This window comes from Oncorhynchus kisutch, linkage group LG5 (assembly GCF_002021735.2).
Source record: "Oncorhynchus kisutch isolate 150728-3 linkage group LG5, Okis_V2, whole genome shotgun sequence".
NCBI classification, from domain to species: domain Eukaryota; kingdom Metazoa; phylum Chordata; class Actinopteri; order Salmoniformes; family Salmonidae; genus Oncorhynchus; species Oncorhynchus kisutch.
In genome coordinates this window covers 75158314-75178876 of record NC_034178.2, presented here as the reverse complement: position 1 = coordinate 75178876, position 20563 = coordinate 75158314, and the positions used below count along the sequence as shown (strand labels likewise).

The following is a 20563-nucleotide window of genomic DNA, read 5'->3' as shown; positions in this document are numbered from 1 at the left end:
GACTGGACTCCATAGCCTGGCGTTATAGTGTTGTTAAATACTAGTGTTCAGAATGACTGGACTCCATAGCCTGGTGTTATAGTGTTGTTAAATACTAGTGTTCAGAATGACTGGACTCCATAGCCTGGTGTTATAGTGTTGTTAAATACTAGTGTTCAGAATGACTGGACTCCATAGCCTGGTGTTATAGTGTTGTTAAATACTAGTGTTCAGAATGACTGGACTCCATAGCCTGGTGTTATAGTGTTGTTAAATACTAGTGTTCAGAATGACTGGACTCCATAGCCTGGTGTTATAGTGTTGTTAAATACTAGTGTTCAGAATGACTGGACTCCATAGCCTGGTGTTATAGTGTTGTTAAATACTAGTGTTCAGAATGACTGGACTCCATAGCCTGGTGTTATAGTGTTGTTAAATACTAGTGTTCCATGACTACGTGTCCTGCAAGTCAAAACATGGTCCAAAAGCTCTCATACTTCTAGTGCATACCATAATTATGCCAAAAGCCTCCATAATTGCAGTATAAAAACCAACAGGCAATGAGAAGCTAATAAATCTATCCTCCAGTATTTGTTTTTCTCTTTAGTTTCTACTCCTATTAACTTTAATCTGTGTGACCACATTAGGAATTACCATCACAACGACCAAACAAAAAACATGACTCACTTCTCAATAGAAGTCTCTGCATGGGGGTTTTTCTGTTTTGGGTGATTTGTGATTTGAAATTTCTGGTTTAGTGTCTAACACGTGATATGATGGTGTGTTGTCTACCTTATACAGCACTTGCACACGCACACACACACACACGCACGTACGCACGCACACACAAGCACGCACGTACGCACACACACACACACACAAGCACGCACGCACGTACGCACGCACACACACACACACACACACACACAGCTGCCTTAAAGGAAAATTCCAACCAACTAAAAACTATCGTTTGGTTTTTGTTTAATTAGTAAATTGTTGATTTAGTCCCAAGATGTTTTGCATGTTAACAATCATGTTTTCAAGATATGTCACTTTCAAAGTGCAGAAATACAGCCGGTAAAACGCAGTATCATATGATACCGGCTGTATTTCTGCACTTTGAAAGTGACATATCTTGAAAACATATTGGGACTAAATCAACAATTTACTAATTAAACAAATACCAAATAATATTGTTGTTTTATTTGGTTGGAGTTTTCCTTAAACTTACCCTCCAGGCTCAGAGACTTGAGTTCAGGGATGTTCAGGGGAGGGAAGTTGGTCAGCTGAGCGTTCTCACACGTCACGATGACATCAGAGATATCACAACCTAACGGGAGGGTGTTCCCAGGTCTGTGTGCCACCACTCCCCACTCCTCTCCTCCATCCTCCTCTTGTTTCTCAGTGGGCTCGGCTAGGGGAGGTGTAAGGAGGTCCTCTTCGGTCGGCTCCTCTGGAAAGATCTGGAAAACATCTCCTCTCAATAGCCACTCCATGTCTTCCTCCTCCTGCTCCCTCTCCTCTTCTTCTTCCTCCTCTAGCTCCCTGAGGTTCTCCTTCAGGTCCTCCTCGTGTCTCCTCCTCTCCTCCTCCAGCTTCCTTTCCTGCTCCTTCATGGCCGCCTCTGCTTCCTCCTGCCTCTTCTCTGCCTTCTCTGCCTCCTTCTCCATCTGCAGCCGCTCTTCCTCGCGCCTCCTCTCCTCCTGCAGACTCCTCTCCTCCTGCAGACTCCTCTCCTCCTGCAGACTCCTCTCCTCTTGCAGACTCCTCTCCTCCTGCAGACTCCTCTGTCTCTCAGCCTCCTCCTTCTTCTGTTTCTTCCTCCTCTTTTTCTCGGCGTCCTTCTTGAGAAGACGTGCCTCCTCCTCCCTGTGCTCTTCCTCCTCTCTCTTCAAGAGGAGTTCGATCTCGGCCTGGGAGCGGGGCACGGCGGGGTCAAGGTCAGGGTTCACATGGTCGCTGGGGTCGTTGGGAACTGGGGAATTGCCAGAGAAGTCAGGGACGTCACCACGGGCTGCTGGCCCAGCCAATCAGAACCGCAGAGTGTTAGGGAAAGAGGATGGGATGTAGGGAGAGAGGATGGGAGGGATGGAGAGAGAGACGAGGGATGGAGGGAGAGAGATGAGGGATGGAGGGAGAGACGAGGGATGGAGGGAGAGACGAGGGATGGAGGGAGAGACGAGGGATGGAGGGAGAGACGAGGGAGGGATGGAGGGAGAGACGAGGGATGGAGGGAGAGACGAGGGATGGAGGGAGAGACGAGGGATGGAGGGAGAGACGAGGGATGGAGGGAGAGGCGAGCGATAGAGAGAGGCGAGGGAGGGAGAGAGAGGCGAGGGAGGGATGGAGAGAGAGGCGAGGGATGGAGAGCAAGACGAAGGATGGATGCGAGGGACGAGAGAGAGAGATGCTAGGGATGGAATGGAGGGAGAGGCGAGGGATGGAATGGAGGAAGAGGCAAGGGATGGAATGGAAGGAGAGGCGAGGGATGGAGGGAGAGGCGAGGGATGGAATGGAAGGAGAGGCGAGGGATGGAATGGAGGAAGAGGCGAGGGATGGAATGGAGGGAGAGGCGAGGCGAGGGATGGAATGGAGGGAGAGGCGAGGGATGAAGGGAGGGAGAGGCGAGGGATGGAGGGAGGGAGAGGCAAGGGATGGAGGGAGAGGTGGGGGATGGAGGGAGAGGTGGGGGATGGAGGGAGAGGCGAGGGATGGATTCAAAGGAGAGAGACTTACTTTGAAGGCACGTGGGGATGGATTCATTGGTGGAGGCATATTCATGCATATTCATGCCTCCACCAATGAAAAGTTATCAACTAGTGTTTCAGGTGAGTTCAGTGTTACACTCTATATCTTTGTAGACCTCCACAAGTCTGGTTCATCATTGGGAGCAATTTCCCAAAAACTGAATGTACCACATTCTTCTGTGGAAAGAATAGTACGCAAATATAAACACCATGGGACCACGCAGCCATCATACTGCTCAGGAAGGAGACGCGTTCTGTATCTTAGAGTTAAGATCAGTACTACAGTAGTTAAGATTAGTACTACGGTAGTTAAGACTAGTACTACGGTAGTTAAGACTAGTACTACGTTAGTTAAAATTAGTACTACGTTAGTTAAGATTAGTTAAAATGGCCAGTGAAACACCACAATAACAATATAAACAACAACACCTACCTAACACCACAATAACAATATAAACAACAACACCTACCTGTATCCATGCAGACAGGACAGCACTCCCCAGTGGGAGTGTAGGGGTAGTGACATCGTAGCTGGGGACAAAGGATCTCGTCACAGACCACCTCCCCTCCACTACACAGACAGGTAACACACTGCTTGGGGGACCAGACAGCTTTCTCAAACATGGTGATGCCCTGGTACACACACTGGCCCCTTTTACCTGGATGGAGAGACGGGGTGGGGGAGACGGGGGGGGCAAGGCAGAGGGGTTGATATCATAGGGACAAACGTACATTCTGCGATCAGATATCAAATGATTGTGCCTGGAGTTTTTCCTCGTTGTAGCCTTACCTGGTCAAGGAGTTAGAAAAAAGGAATGGACCTGTCCTGTTATACAGTCCAACAGGGTTTCTCAACTGACGGCCTCTAGGTGATTTTGATTATTTCCGAAGCGAAAAACAAAGTTTAAGAAATCTATTGAATCCATTTTAAATTCAGTTTGTAACACAACAAAATGTGGATTAAGTCAAGGGGTATGAATACTTTCTGAAGGGCACTGTATGTGATTGTATACAAATGTAAGCAATGTTAAAAAGAATTCTGTTTTAGTCGAATGTTAAATCAGTTTGAGCTTCTTCCGGTCCATTTGCAGTCTACAAGTTATTTCTCATTATGTTCTGGCACTTTGACCCTCCACTTAAGAAAAATGTGGCGCACGGCTAAATCTAGTTTATGATCTATAGTAACAGCTCCTTATCCGCTGGGCTACAGATCCAACTCCTTATCCTCTGGGCTACAGCTCCAACTCCTTATCCTCTGGGCTACAGCTCCAACTCCTTATCCTCTGGGCTACAGCTCCAACTCCTTATCCTCTGGACTACAGCTCCAACTCCTTATCCTCTGGACTACAGCTCCAACTCCTTATCCTCTGGGCTAGAGCTCCAACTCCTTATCCTCTGGACTACAGCTCCAACTCCTTATCCTCTGGGCTACAGCTCCAACTCCTTATCCTCTGGGCTACAGCTCCAACTCCTTATCCTCTGGGCTACAGCTCCAACTCCTTATCCTCTGGGCTACAGCTCCAACTCCTTATCCTCTGGGCTACAGCTCCAACTCCTTATCCTCTGGGCTACAGCTCCAAGTCCTTATCCTCTGGACTACAGCTCCAACTCCTTATCCTCTGGACTACAGCTCCAACTCCTTATCCTCTGGGCTACAGCTCCAACTCCTTATCCTCTGGGCTACAGCTCCAACTCCTTATCCTCTGGGCTACAGCTCCAACTCCTTATCCTCTGGGCTACAGCTCCAACTCCTTATCCTCTGGGCTACAGCTCCAACTCCTTATCCTCTGGGCTACAGCTCCAACTCCTTATCCTCTGGGCTACAGCTCCAACTCCTTATCCTCTGGGCTACAGCTCCAACTCCTTATCCTCTGGGCTACAGCTCCAACTCCTTATCCTCTGGGCTACAGCTCCAAGTCCTTATCCTCTGGGCTACAGCTCCAAGTCCTTATCCTCTGGACTACAGCTCCAACTCCTTATCCTCTGGGCTACAGCTCCAAGTCCTTATCCTCTGGACTACAGCTCCAACTCCTTATCCTCTGGACTACAGCTCCAACTCCTTATCCTCTGGGCTACAGCTCCAACTCCTTATCCTCTGGGCTACAGCTCCAACTCCTTATCCTCTGGGCTAGAGCTCCAACTCCTTATCCTCTGGACTACAGCTCCAACTCCTTATCCTCTGGGCTACAGCTCCAACTCCTTATCCTCTGGGCTACAGCTCCAACTCCTTATCCTCTGGGCTACAGCTCCAACTCCTTATCCTCTGGGCTACAGCTCCAACTCCTTATCCTCTGGGCTACAGCTCCAACTCCTTATCCTCTGGACTACAGCTCCAACTCCTTATCCTCTGGGCTACAGCTCCAACTCCTTATCCTCTGGGCTACAGCTCCAACTCCTTATCCTCTGGGCTACAGCTCCAAGTCCTTATCCTCTGGACTACAGCTCCAACTCCTTATCCTCTGGGCTACATACTGAATATGTTACTAGATTATTCTAGGATTTTGTTCCAAGCTGACTTTCTGTAAATACACTACCATCTCAGGACTCCAGGTATGGCCGTGCCCCAGGATAACTGCACATCTCAGGACTCCAGGTATGGCCGTGCCCCAGGATAACAGGGGCAACATCATACAGAGCGTTACCACAGCAACGTGATACAGAGCGTTACCACAGCAACATGATACACAGCGTTACCACAGCAACATGATACAGAGCGTTACCACAGCAACGTGATATAGAGCGTTACCGCAGTTAAACAACGCAAAGTTGCAATCATGCTTTATAATCTGAAACATATTGTCACGCAATGCTGCAGTTAAATATTAGCTAGCTGCAACACTGTCAGTCGGAGTTTGGGTGAGTTGGGCTGTCGCTTTGTATGGCCTGAGTTCAAAAGGGAGAATTGCAGTCCTTCAGACACCCTGCAGCGAAAGTAAAAAATGTCTGTGTTATCTTCTACGGTCATGATAGCAACACTCAGCGCTGTAATTCAGTGTTTCCGTGTGGTCAGTGAAACTGTGGCCTAGCCCTGCTGTGATGTAACAACATACCACTCTAGCCAACCTGGTCATGAGAGACATGACCAACAGACCATACTGACTAATAGACCATACTGACTAACAGACCATACTGACCAACAGACCATACTGACTAATAGACCATACTGACTAACAGACCATACTGACTAACAGACCATACTGACTAATAGACCATACTGACAATTAGACCATATTGACTAACAGACCATACTGACCAGTAGACCATACTGACCAGTAGACCATACTGACTAATAGACCATACTGACTATTAGACCATACTGACAATTAGACCATATTGACTAACAGACCACACTGACCAGTAGACCATACTGACTAACAGACCATACTGACTATTAGACCATACTGACTATTAGACCATACTGACTAACAGACCATACTGACTATTAGACCATACTGACTATTAGACCATACTGACTATTAGACCATACTGACTATTAGACCATACTGACTATTAGACCATACTGACTAACAGACCATACTGACTAACAGACCATACTGACTAACTGACCATACTGACTATTAGACCATACTGACTATTAGACCATACTGACTATTAGACCATACTGACTATTAGACCATACTGACTATTAGACCATACTGACTATTAGACCATACTGACTATTAGACCATACTGACTAACAGACCATACTGACTAACAGACCATACTGACTATTAGACCATACTGACTAACAGACCATACTGACTATTAGACCATACTGACTATTAGACCATACTGACTATTAGACCATACTGACTATTAGACCATACTGACTAACAGACCATACTGACTAACAGACCATACTGACTAACAGACCATACTGACTAACTGACCATACTGACTATTAGACCATACTGACTATTAGACCATACTGACTATTAGACCATACTGACTATTAGACCATACTGACTATTAGACCATACTGACTAACAGACCATACTGACTAACAGACCATACTGACTATTAGACCATACTGACTAACAGACCATACTGACTATTAGACCATACTGACTATTAGACCATACTGACTAACAGACCATACTGACTAACAGACCATACTGACTAACAGACCATACTGACTAACAGACCATACTGACTAACAGACCATACTGACCAACAGACCATACTGACCGACAGACATACTGAGGTAAAGGCCTCAGGAGGAAAATATTTTGTATGTGGAGGATGAGAGCTGCAGTAGATATCTCAGACTGGGGGGAGTGAGGCATAAAACGGTTTTATAAATAAGCATCAACCAGTGGGTCTTGCGACGGATATACAGAGATGACCAGTTTACAGAGGAGTATAGAGTACAGTGATGTGTCCTATAAGGAGCATTGGTGGAAAATCTGATGGCCGAATGGTAAAGAACATCTAGCTGCTCGAGAGCACCCTTACCTGCTGATCTGTAAATTAAGTCTCCGTAATCTAGCATGGGTAGGATGGTCATCTGAATCAGGGTTAAATCAAATCAAAGTTTATTTGTCACGTGCGCCGAATACAACAGGTGTAGGTAGACCTTACAGTGATATGCTTACTTACAGGCTCTAACCAATAGTGCAAAAAAGGTCAGTTTGGCAGCTGGGGTGAAAGAGGAGCGATTGCGATAGAGGAAACCAAGTCTAGATTTAACTTTAGCCTGCAGCTTTGATATGTGCTGAGAGAAGGACAGTGGACCGTCTAGCCATACTCCCAAGTACTCGTATGAGGTGACTACCTCAAGCTCTAAACCCTCAGAGGTAGTAATCACACCTGTGGGAAGAGGGGCATTCTCCTTACCAAACCACATGACCTTTGTTTTTGGAGGTGTTCAGAACAAGGTTTAGGACAGAGAAAGCTTGTTGAGCACTAGGAAAGATTTGTTGTCGAGCGTTTAACATAAAATCCGAGGAATGGCCAGCTGAGTATGAGACTGTATCATCTGCATAGAAATGGATGAGGGAGCTTCCTACTTCCTGAGAAGAACGTGGGCCATTCCCTACGAAGCCAGTACAGTACATCGTTCCCTTTTGTTGAAGACATCTGCTGCCTGATTCAGTTCACTAACTGTACAAATACACCAACCCTAATCAAACTGCTTAATTCATTGTTTGATTATATAGACAATAAAAGGACTGTGAGCATAAGTCTATGTGCATAACATCAACAAATATCTGGTACAGCAGAGGGGGGGGGGGGCAGAAATGGGATTGAGAGAGAGACAGAGAGAGGCGTGGTGGTGGACTAACCTGGGATTACATTGTAGTTAGACTTTCTCTCGTCAACACTCTTGTACGACTCAATGAAAATAGACCCTCTGTCTCCTCCTGCGTTGTGTGGAAGACTCCCCAGCCTCGTCCCTCCGTCTCCTCCTGCGTTGTGTGGAAGACTCCCCAGCCTCGTCCCTCCGTCTCCTCCTGCGTTGTGTGGAAGACTCCCCAGCCTCGTCCCTCTGTCTCCTCCTGCGTTGTGTGGAAGACTCCCCAGCCTCGTCCCTCTGTCTCCTCCTGCGTTGTGTGGAAGACTCCCCAGCCTCGTCCCTCTGTCTCCTCCTGCGTTGTGTGGAAGACTCCCCAGCCTCGTCCCTCTGTCTCCTCCTGCGTTGGGTGGAAGACTCCCCAGCCTCGTCAGACCCAGGGGGGGTTTTGATCTCTGATTGTCCCTGTTCCCCCTGGCTCTCCCTTTCCCGGGCCCTCCTGCCTTCCTCCTCTTTCCCCGTCCTAGTCCTACTCCCTGGGGCTGGTTGTGCTCTGCGCCCCCTGGCCCTCTCCTCCTCCCGTTGCCCTGGCCAGCCAGCCCTCTCTGGTCCTGGGCCCCAGCTCCAGCCACCTCCAGATACAGGTAGACCAGGAGAGACAGAGAGAGGAGAACCCAGCGCTCCATAGCAGAACAGGAGTCTGTGTGTTACAGCGGAACAAGACAAACGCTGGTAAAGCCCTTGATATAGAGAGCTGCGAGACACTACGTCCAAAATGGCACCCTATATAGTACACTACTTTCGACCTGGGTCTCTATGTAACACGTCAAAAGTAGTGCACTATATTGGGAATAGGGTGCTATGTAGGATACAGACATAATATGTAGTTTCTACATGCTCTAGCGTAATAATAACAAGCCTCTGGTCTATGGTCCGAGTCAGACAGTAGACAGATTAGGCCAGGCACAAACCTCTCTATGTCACCAGGGCTGTAATTCTGTAATGCTTACCTTTCAGAGCTTTGTGAAGAGACCCCTTTAAACATGTGATGCAGCGCATTTAGGATTTAGACTGAATAATGTTAAGTGTGTTGATTGACAAAGACGATGGCATGTTCACCCAGACAACAGCTGTCAATACAGGATCTACATCCAATCCTGTCACCTAGACAACAGCTGTTAATACAGGATCTACATCCAATCCTGTCACCTAGACAACAGCTGTTAATACAGGATCTACATCCAATCCTGTCACCTAGACAACAGCTGTTAATACAGGATCTACATCCAATCCTGTCACCTAGACAACAGCTGTCAATACAGGATCTACATCCAATCCTGTCACCTAGACAACAGCTGTAAGGCAGAGTAGAATCAGACTTGTTTAGGATTGGTCTAGGCAGAGGAGAATCAGGATGTTTAGGATTGGTCTAGGCAGAGGAAAATCAGGATGTTTAGGATTGGTCTTTAGGCAGAGGAGAATCAGGATGTTTAGGATTGGTCTTTAGGCAGAGGAGAATCATGATGTTTAGGATTGGTCTTTAGACAGAGGAGAATCCGGATGTTTAGGATTGGTCTAGGCAGAGGAGAATAAGGCTGTTTAGGATTGGTCTAGGCAGAGGAGAATCAGGATGTTTAGGATTGGTCTTTAGGCAGAGGAGAATCAGGATGTTTAGGATTGGTCTTTAGGCAGAGGAGAATCAGGATGTTTAGGATTGGTCTTTAGGCAGAGGAGAATCAGGATGTTTAGGATTGGTCTTTAGGCAGAGGAGAATCAGGATGTTTAGGATTGGTCTTTAGGCAGAGGAGAATCAGGATGTTTAGGATTGGAATAGGCAGAGGAGAATAAGGCTGTTTAGGATTGGTCTTTAGACAGAGGAGAATGATGTTTAGGATTGGTCTCTAGGCAGAGGAGAATCAGGATGTTTAGGATTGGTCTTTAGACAGAGGAGAATAAGGATGTTTAGGATTGGTCTTTATTTCCTCCAGACTACAGGTAGGAAACTAGTTTATATTGTAAACAGATCTCAACTCTTTCCTCAACCTTCTTCTAGGTCTAGGACCATCCTGCAGATTGGTGGTGTGTGTATGTGGGTGTAGCAGGAAGTGTGTGAACATGCTGAAGGATGTCTTCACTCATATCCCAACAGAGAGACAGAGCATGTCTGTACCGAGCCTCAGGCAGCCAGTCACTCTTATCCAGAGAGAGAGAGAGCGAGAGAGAGAGAGAGCGAGAGAGAGAGAGAGAGAATGTCTGTACTAGTGCACTACTTTTGACCAGGGCCCTTAGGGTGCACTATTTGTATTTTTACAAGACAGCAGCTACTCTTCCTGGGGTTTATTATGGATCCCCATTAGTTCCTGTCAAGGCAGCAGCTACTCTTCCTGGGGTTTATTATGGATCCCCATTAGTTCCTGTCAAGGCAGCAGCTACTCTTCCTGGGGTTTATTATGGATCCCCATTAGTTCCTGCCAAGGCAGCAGCTACTCTTCCTGGGGTTTATTATGGATCCCCATTAGTTCCTGTCAAGGCAGCAGCTACTCTTCCTGGGGTTTATTATGGATCCCCATTAGTTCCTGCCAAGGCAGCAGCTACCCTTCCTGGGGTTTATTATGGATCCCCATTAGTTCCTGCCAAGGCAGCAGCTACTCTTCCTGGGGTTTATTATGGATCCTCATTAGTTCCTGATACCAAGGCAGCAGCTACTCTTCCTGGGGTTTATTATGGATCCTCATTAGTTCCTGCCAAGGCAGCAGCTACTCTTCCTGGGGTTTATTATGGATCCCCATTAGTTCCTGCCAGGGTAGCAGCTACTCTTCCTGGGGTTTATTATGGATCCCCATTAGTTCCTGCCAAGGCAGCAGCTACTCTTCCTGGGGTTTATTATGGATCCCCATTAGTTCCTGCCAAGGCAGCAGCTACTCTTCCTGGGGTTTATTATGGATCCCCATTAGTTCCTGCCAAGGCAGCAGCTACTCTTCCTGGGGTTTATTATGGATCCCCATTAGTTCCTGCCAAGGCAGCAGCTACTCTTCCTGGGGTTTAATATGGATCCTCATTAGTTCCTGCCAAGGCAGCAGCTACTCTTCCTGGGGTTTATTATGGATCCCCATTAGTTCCTGCCAAGGCAGCAGCTACTCTTCCTGGGGTTTATTATGGATCCTCATTAGTTCCTGCCAAGGCAGCAGCTACTCTTCCTGGGGTTTATTATGGATCCCCATTAGTTCCTGCCAAGGCAGCAGCTACTCTTCCTGGGGTTATTATGGATCCCCATTAGTTCCTGCCAAGGCAGCAGCTACTCTTCCTGTGGTTTATTATGGATCCCCATTAGTTCCTGCCAAGGCAGCAGCTACTCTTCCTGGGGTTTATTATGGATCCCCATTAGTTCCTGCCAAGGCAGCAGCTACTCTTCCTGTGGTTTATTATGGATCCCCATTAGTTCCTGCCAAGGCAGCAGCTACTCTTCCTGGGGTTTATTATGGATCCCCATTAGTTCCTGCCAAGGCAGCAGCTACTCTTCCTGGGGTTTATTATGGATCCCCATTAGTTCCTGCCAAGGCAGCAGCTACTCTTCCTGGGGTTTATTATGGATCCCCATTAGTTCCTGCCAAGGCAGCAGCTACTCTTCCTGTGGTTTATTATGGATCCTCATTAGTTCCTGCCAAGGCAGCAGCTACTCTTCCTGGGGTTTATTATGGATCCCCATTAGTTCCTGCCAAGGCAGCAGCTACTCTTCCTGGTGTTTATTATGGATCCCCATTAGTTCCTGCCAAGGCAGCAGCTACTCTTCCTGGGGTTTATTATGGATCCCCATTAGTTCCTTCCAAGGCAGCAGCTACTCTTCCTGGGGTTTATTATGGATCTCCATTAGTTCCTTCCAAGGCAGCGGCTACTCTTCCTGGGGTTTATTATGGATCCCCATTAGTTCCTTCCAAGGTAGCAGCTACTCTTCCTGGGGTTTATTATGGATCCTCATTAGTTCCTGCCAAGGCAGCAGCTACTCTTCCTGGGGTTTATTATGGATCCTCATTAGTTCCTGCCAAGGCAGCAGCTACTCTTCCTGGGGTTTATTATGGATCCCCATTAGTTCCTGCCAAGGCAGCAGCTACTCTTCCTGGGGTTTATTATGGATCCCCATTAGTTCCTGCCAAGGCAGCAGCTACTCTTCCTGGGGTTTATTATGGATCCCCGTTAGTTCCTGTCAAGGCAGCAGCTACTCTTCCTGGGGTTTATTATGGACCCCCATTAGTTCCTGCCAAGGCAGCAGCTACTCTTCCTGGGGTTTATTATGGATCCCCATTAGTTCCTGCCAAGGCAGAAGCTACTCTTCCTGGGGTTTATTATGGATCCTCATTAGTTCCTGCCAAGGCAGCAGCTACTCTTCCTGGGGTTTATTATGGATCCCCATTAGTTCCTGCCAAGGCAGCAGCTACTCTTCCTGGGGTTATTATGGATCCCCATTAGTTCCTGCCAAGGCAGCATCTACTCTTCCTGGGGTTTATTATGGATCCCCATTAGTTCCTGCCAAGACAGCAGCTACTCTTCCTGGGGTTTATTATGGATCCCCATTAGTTCCTGCCAAGACAGCAGCTACTCTTCCTGGGGTTTATTATGGATCCCCATTAGTTCCTGCCAAGGCAGCAGCTACTCTTCCTGGGGTTTATTATGGATCCCCATTAGTTCCTACCAAGGCAGCAGCTACTCTTCCTGGGGTTTATTATGGATCCCCATTAGTTCCTGCCAAGGCAGCAGCTACTCTTCCTGGGGTTTATTATGGATCCCCATTAGTTCCTGCATACATAGAGTGAAAACAGTACACTTCCCAACACATGACTACATATTGTGTGTATATGTGTGTGTCTTCACAGTTGTAATTTTCAGTTTTTTAAATACCTACTTTACTGCCTGCGTTTCTTTTATAATGTTCCGTGTAGTCATGGCTCTAGGTTCCGTGTAGTCATGGCTCTAGGTTCCGTGTAGTCATGGCTCTAGGTTCCGTGTAGTCATGGCTCTATATTCCGTGTAGTCATGGCTCTAGGTTCCGTGTAGTCATGGCTCTAGGTTCTGTGTAGTCATGGCTCTAGGTTCCGTGTAGTCATGGCTCTAGGTTCCGTGTAGTCATGGCTCTAGGTTCCGTGTAGTCATGGCTCTAGGTTCCGTGTAGTCATGGCTCTAGGTTCCGTGTAGTCATGGCTCTAGGTTCCGTGTAGTCATGGCTCTATGTTCCATGTAGTCATGGCTCTATGTTCCGTGTAGTCATGGCTCTAGGTTCCGTGTAGTCATGGCTCTAGGTTCCGTGTAGTCATGGCTCTAGGTTCCGTGTAGTCATGGCTCTATGTTCCATGTAGTCATGGCTCTATGTTCCGTGTAGTCATGGCTCTAGGTTCCGTGTAGTCATGGCTCTAGGTTCCGTGTAGTCATGGCTCTATGTTCCATGTAGTCATGGCTCTAGGTTCCGTGTACTATAAAGGGCTCTAGGTTCCGTGCACTATAAAGGGATTAGGGTGCACTATAAAGGGTTTAGGGTGCACTATAAAGGGAATAGGGTGCACTATAAAGGGATTAGGGTGCACTACATAGGGAATAGGGTGCACTATATAGGGAATAGGGTGCACTACATAGGGAATAGGGTGCACTATATAGGAAATAGGGTGCACTACAGGGAATAGGGTGCACTATAAAGGGAATAGGGTGCACTACATAGGGAATAGGGTGCACTATAAAGGGATTAGGGTGCACTACATAGGGAATAGGGTGCACTATATAGGAAATAGGGTGCACTACATAGGGAATAGGGTGCACTATATAGGAAATAGGGTGCACTACATAGGGAATAGGGTGCACTATATAGGAAATAGGGTGCACTATAAAGGGATTAGGGAACAGGGTGCCATTTGGGAAGCAGGCTCAGCAGTCAGTCATAAACCGGCCCTGGAACTGAGGCATTTAAACCCTCCCTCCTTTCTCTGGAAAACATTGTGATTAACGTGACCCTCTGGATGACTAGGCTCACATGGAGGAACTCTATACAAACAGGGGAGGGAGGGACAGAGAGAGAGGGGGAAAGGGAGGGAGGGGGGAAAGGGAAAGAGGGGAGAGGGGGGAGGAAGAGAGGGGGGTGGGAAGGGAGGGAGGGGAAAGGGATGGAGGAAGAGGGGGGGAAAGGGAGGGAGGGCGGAGGAAGAGGGGGGGGGGGGGAGAGGGGGGGAAAGGGAGGGAGGGCGGAGGAAGAGGGGGGGGGAGAGAGGGGGGAGGAAGAGGGGGGGGGGGGGGAGAGGGGGGAGGAAGAGAGGGGGGGAAAGGGAGGGAGGGACAGAGAGAGAGAGGGGGGGAAAGGGAGGGAGGGACAGAGAGAGAGAGGGGGGGAAAGGGAGGGAGGGACAGAGAGAGAGAGGGGGAAAGGGAGAGAGGGGGGAAAGGGAGGGAGGGAGAGAGAGGGGGGGAGAAAGGGAGGGAGGGAGGGAGAGAGAGGGGGAGAAAGGGAGGGAGGGAGGGAGAGAGAGGGGGGAGGAAGGGAGGGAGGGGAGAAAGGGAGGGAGGGAGGGAGAGAGAGGGGTGGGGGAGGAAGGGGGGGTGGGGAGAAAGGGAGGGAGGGAGTTTACTGAACTAAAAATAATCTACAGGAGAGGATGAGACTGAATTAAACCATTTTTAGACTAATATTGTTGTCGACACAGTTTGGCTGTGGAGTTTTCAGTCTGTTTCCAAGCTGTCAGGTAACCATCTTAACCAAAGCTTTTTATAGTGGGGTGTTTTCACATCTTACTGAATAGTTGGATAGGATTTAATGCTGACAGTGAGGACTAGGAATGCATTTGTTGACATGAAAAGGGGGCAGAGGAAATGAAGATCCCAGATGAACGATTAGCTTCTAACAAAAATAAGCAACAAAGGGGACACTTTCAACGCTGTTTTACTGACATGGCAGTGTAAGATGATACTCAGACTGGACATACAGGAGTCATCAGGCTACCCCACCCCACAAACACAGCACACCTCCCTCACTGACCTAATCAAACTCAAACACATTGAACTTAATGACTAGCTATAGTAAAAAGCAGAACAAGAAGTGAGACAACCCAGTGTACATTACCAACGTGTTGCAGGATGTCTGTCTGTCTGTTGCAATGCCAAGTTATTTCCTCCCTCTCCCAGACCAGCTGTAGGACAGTGTACTCTCCCTCTGCAGGCTCTGAGCTGCCGAGGAGATAAATGTTTTAAACAGACAGAGAGGGAGACAAGCCTTGTTATGCTCCGCTCAGAGAAGCCTGGGGGATGCCAAGCCTTGCCTAACAGAAGACAAAGGTTAGAAGTCTGAAAAGCTGAACGCTGTAAGCATCAGAGAGAGAGCAGGTCACTTAAAAGACTAGAAAATACACAAAGACAGTGTGGTGACAGTGAGAGAGAGGGGTCATTTTCTCTTGTAATTACTAGCTAAGTTAACACAATGGTGGTGTTTGGTACACTACTCTGCAACAACAGAGGTGTAGCTTTACCCCTATAGCTTGTCATTATCCAGTCTGCAGACTGCACCGCCTCTAACCAGTCTGCACCGCCTCTAACCAGTCTGCACCGCCTCTAACCAGTCTGCACCGCCTCTAACCAGTCTGCAGACTGCACCGCCTCTAACCAGTATCCAGACTGCACCGCCTCTAACCAGACTGCACCGCCTCTAACCAGTCTGCACCGCCTCTAACCAGACTGCACCGCCTCTATAACCAGTCTGCACCGCCTCTAACCAGTCTGCACCACCTCTAACCAGTCTGCACCGCCTCTAACCAGTCTGCACCACCTCTACCCAGTCTGCACCGCCTCTAACCAGTCTGCACAGCCTCTAACCAGACTGCACCTCCTCTAACCAGTCTGCAGACTGCACCACCTCTAACCAGTCTGCACCGCCTCTAACCAGTCTGCACCGCCTCTAACCAGTCTGCACCGCCTCTAACCAGTCTGCACCGCCTCTAACCAGTCTGCACCGCCTCTAACCAGGACAGAAATGTACATGTCTTGGGGGGGTTCCCCAAATGGCACCTTATTCCCTATATAAGGCCCTGGTGAAAAGTAGTGCACTATATAGGGAATAGGGCCCTGGTCTAAAGTAGTGCACTATATAGGGAAAAGTAGTGCACTATATAGGGAATAGGGCCCAGGTCTAAAGTAGTGCACTATATAGGGAATAGGGCTCTGGTCTAAAGTAGTGCTCTATATAGGGAATAGGGCTCTGGTCTAAAGTAGTGTACTATATAGGGAATAGGGCTCTGGTCTAAAGTAGTGCACTATATAGGGAATAGGGCCCTGGTCTAAAGTAGTGCACTATATAGGGAATAGGGTCCTGGTCTAAAGTAGTGTACCAGTTTATGATTTACCACTGCTTTCAGCCAATCAGCAGCCAGAAGTGAATAAACTCCAGGTAATCTCTTATGGACAGATCTGTGTAAACTGGTACCGTAGAATCTGTCGGGAAGGAATAGGATGTGTGGAATGAATAGGATGTGTGGAATGAAGAGCAACAGTAGTTCCGGTGTTTTCCGGGTTTTTCATCAATGGTTATTTGGACAAAACCACGATTTGCATGTGTTATTTATTTTTTGGGAAGGGGAGGGGACAGTCGGCTCAGTAATTTGCAAAGAGTAAGGGTGGAGCTCCTCGTACCAGTAGTAGTAGACGCAGTAGTAGCAGTAGTAGTAGCAGTAATAGTAAACTGGGTGGTTCGAGCCCTGAATTCTGATTGGCTGACAGCTGTGATATATCAGACAGTATACCATGGGTACGGCAAAAACATTGCTTTTTTTACTGATCTAATTATGAGAGCATCAGTTTATAACACTTGTTTATTGTTGTAATTATAATGGTAATTGATTTATAATAGACTTGTTTAACTGCTCTAATTACATTGGTAAATAGTTTATAATAGCAATAAGGCACCTCAGGGGCTTGTGGTATATGGATAATATACCACGGCTAAGGGCTGTGTTTTCAGGCTGTACTCTGCATTGTGTCATTCATAAGAACAGCCTTTAGCTGAGGTCAATTGGCCAAATACCACAGACCCCTTAGATGCCGTATTGCTCAATTATACGGTCTGGTATCTGTCCTTGACGAAATGGAACATCTGAACTCTTAATGTTTACCATCACAGCCCGAGAATGGACCTCCTTACTGAATGAGATGAACTTAATTCTATTTGAACATTGGTCTCAATGTTGTTGTTTTTATTTTCCCTTTATTTAACTAGGAAAGTCAGTTAAGAACAAATTCTTATGTTCTATGAGGGCCTAGGAACAGTGGGTTAACTGCCTGTTCAAGGGCAGAACGACAGATTTGTACCTTGTCACCTCAGGGGTTTGAACTTTCAACCTTCCGGTTACTAGTCCAACGCTCTCTCTCTCTCTCTCCCAGGAGAAGTATCCATGTGTGGTCAGTCTACCCGGAGGCTGCAGGGCAGAGGTCATGCAGATCAAGTCACCTAAACTAGCCGGGTAATCTGTCACTATTTTCTATAGCTAGAGATAAGGTAGCCATACTGCATGTCTTGAAGAATAGGCCTAGTCTTGATTGGCTGATACGAGAGATCCACAGTGGTGTTAACAGAGCTGTGATTGGATCCAGGTGTGCTCTGACGATCTACTGGAGCATTGAGGTGACCAATGAGGGGGATATCACACCCAAGATAGACCTCCTTACCAAGATGCCTGAGAAGGGTGAGACCATGTGGAAATAGCTCCCATTGCAATAATCTCTTACCTTTTGACAGATCGGTGAAATCAAACAACTGTGATTTTCAAATCATGCTGAGACCAACTGCCACAACATATTCTAGCAAACACCTGATAGCACAAATATAGAGCTTGTTTTGTTTTGCAGTGCTCGAGATGGACAGCAGGAAGGTGATCGAGAATGCCCCCGACTCCTTCCAGAGTCTTCTGAGGATCCTCGGAGCAGAGGCTTCTATTGACACTGTAATACAGTCTGTGGCTGTTTAACAAGTTTCTTTCAATTGCACTCTAACTTTAAGGAATATTTCCCTCAAAACTAAAAACAAAACAATGTTTTTAATTGTCTGAAGACTTGGTCAAGAAACCCCCAGAACCCACATTCTCTATCATCAGTTTATTAAATATAAACAATTCTTTACTCTCAAACATTTATAAATATCTGTTAATGCCATCTGTATGTATACATGTCAATATAGCATTAGTTGAAGATCTAGAAAAATAAAAACGATTTTAAATACAAAATGCTAAATAGCAACGTCCAATGTCATTTGTTTATACTGTACACACAAGTGTTATCTTAGGTCTCACAGTGTTATCTTAGGTCTCTCAGTGCGTGTGATTTAGTTTTAGTCTAAAATGGCACCCAATTCCCGCCATAAAAGGCTCTACTTTTCATCCGAGTCCTATTTCATTTAACCAGGTAAGTCAGTTAAGAACAATATCTTATTGTGCGCCGCCCTATGGAGGGGAGGGGCTTAGTTAAAAGTACCGCCCTATGGAGGGGAGGGGCTTAGTTAAAAGTACCGCCCTATGGAGGGGAGGGGCTCTAGTTAAAAGTACCGCCCTATGGAGGGGAGGGGCTCTAGTTAAAAGTACCGCCCTATGGAGGGGAGGGGCTCTAGTTAAAAGTACCGCCCTATGGAGGGGAGGGGCTCTAGTTAAAAGTACCGCCCTATGGAGGGGAGGGGCTCTAGTTAAAAGTACCGCCCTATGGAGGGGAGGGGCTCTAGTTAAAAGTACCGCCCTATGGAGGGGAGGGGCTCTAGTCAAAAGTAGTGCACTATATAAGGAATAGGGCTCTTGTCAAAAGTACTGCACTATATAGGGAATAGGGCTCTGGTCTAAAGTAGTGTACTATATAGGGAATAGGGCTCTTCTCAAAAGTACTGCACTATATAGGGAATAGGGCTCTGGTCTATAGTAGTGTACTATATAGGGAATAGGGCTCTGGTCTATAGTAGTGCACTATATAGGGAATAGGGCTCTTGTCAAAATAAGTGCACTATATAGGGAATAGGGCTCTGGTCTAAAGTAGTGTACTATATAGGGAATAGGGCTCTGGTCTATAGTAGTACCACTATATAGGGAATAGGGCTCTCGTCAAAAGTACTGCACTACATAGGGAATAGGGCTCTTGTCAAAAGTACTGCACTATATAGGGAATAGGGCTCTTGTCAAAAGTACTGCACTATATAGGGAATAGGGCTCTTGTCAAAAGTACTGCACTATATAGGGAATAGGGCTCTTGTCAAAAGAAGTGCACTATGTAGGGAATAGGGCTCTGGTCTAAAGTAGTGCACTATGTAGGGAATAGGGCTCTGGTCTAAAGTAGTGCACTATATAGGGAATAGGGCTCTGGTCTAAAGTAGTGCACTATATAGGGAATAGGGCTCTGGTCTAAAGTAGTGTACTAAATAGGGAATAGGGGGCCATTTGGGACACACAGTGTTGGTTAATACAGTCATAAATTGTTATTCAGATCAGTGGTTTGCTTCACTATGTTTCCATGTTACTGGGTCTGCACCCTATTCCCTATCTAGTGCCCTATGGGTCCTAGTGAATAGTGCACAGGATAGGGAATATAGTGCCATTGTGGGACACAAACCCTGGGAGATATGCCACCATCTGCTCCTTACAGCAGGGGGTTTAAACCTCCCCTCAGGGACTACTCACAGCAGGGGGTTTAAACCTCTCCTCAGGGACTCCCTACAGCAGGGGGTTTAAACCTCTCAGGGACTCCTCACAGCAGGGGGTTTAAACTCTCCTCAGGGACTCCTTACAACAGGGACTCCCTACAGCAGGGGGTTTAAACCTCTCCTCAGGGACTCCCTATAGCAGGGGGTTTAAACCTCTCCTCAGGGACTCCCTATAGCAGGGGGTTTAAACCTCTCCTCAGGGACTCCCTATAGCAGGGGGTTTAAACCTCTCCTCAGGGACTCCCTATAGCAGGGGGTTTAAACCTCTCCTCAGGGACTCCCTATAGCAGGGGGTTTAAACCTCTCCTCAGGGACTCCTAACAGCAGGGGGTTTACACCTCTTCCCAGGGACTCCTAACAGCAGGGGGTTTAAACCTCTCCTCAGGGACTCCTTACAACAGGGACTCCTCACAGCAGGGGGTTTAAACCTCTCCTCAGGGACTCCTTACAACAGGGACTCCCTACAGCAGGGGGTTTAAACCTCTCCTCAGGGACTCCCTACAGCAGGGGGTTTAAACCTCTCCTCAGGGACTCCCTACAGCAGGGGGTTTAAACCTCAGGGACTCCCTACAGCAGGGGGTTTAAACCTCCCCTCAGGGACTCCCTACAGCAGGGGGTTTAAACCTCTCCTCAGGGACTCCTTACAACAGGGACTCCCTACAGCAGGGGGTTTAAACCTCTCCTCAGGGACTCCTTACAACAGGGACTCCCTACAGCAGGGGGTTTTTAAACCTCTCCTCAGGGACTCCCTACAGCAGGGGGTTTAAACCTCTCCTCAGGGACTCCTCACAGCAGGGGGTTTAAACCTCTCCTCAGGGACTCCCTACAGCAGGGGGTTTAAACCTCTCCTCAGGGACTCCCTACAGCAGGGGGTTTAAACCTCTCCTCAGGGACTCCCTACAGCAGGGGGTT

At 47.5% G+C, this 20563-nt stretch overlaps 2 protein-coding genes across 4 annotated transcripts in view; one reads left to right on the top strand and one right to left on the bottom strand.

The window, feature by feature from the left end:
* ecm2 (extracellular matrix protein 2, female organ and adipocyte specific) overlaps window positions 1-15225 on the bottom strand; it is a 29486-nt gene extending 14261 nt beyond the window's left edge. Inside the window, exons 1-4 of the mRNA XM_031825814.1 lie at window positions 15053-15225; window positions 8012-8659; window positions 3197-3385; window positions 1211-1954 (exon numbers count right to left, since the gene is read on the bottom strand). Of these exons, the coding sequence (XP_031681674.1) occupies window positions 1211-1954; window positions 3197-3385; window positions 8012-8645 (1567 nt within the window). The 5' untranslated portion in view covers window positions 8646-8659; window positions 15053-15225. The remainder of the gene's footprint in view (window positions 1-1210; window positions 1955-3196; window positions 3386-8011; window positions 8660-15052) is intronic.
* cenpp (centromere protein P) overlaps window positions 1-20376 on the top strand; it is a 160372-nt gene extending 139996 nt beyond the window's left edge. For 2 of the 3 annotated variants that reach the window (XM_031825818.1, XM_031825819.1), the window contains exons 7-9: window positions 17359-17438; window positions 17569-17660; window positions 17824-20376. In XM_031825818.1, the coding sequence (XP_031681678.1) occupies window positions 17359-17438; window positions 17569-17660; window positions 17824-17942 (291 nt within the window). In that variant the 3' untranslated portion in view covers window positions 17943-20376. The remainder of the gene's footprint in view (window positions 1-17358; window positions 17439-17568; window positions 17661-17823) is intronic. The other variant, XR_004210118.1, reaches the window with a different exon arrangement.
* Window positions 20377-20563: the final 187 nt, after the last annotated feature.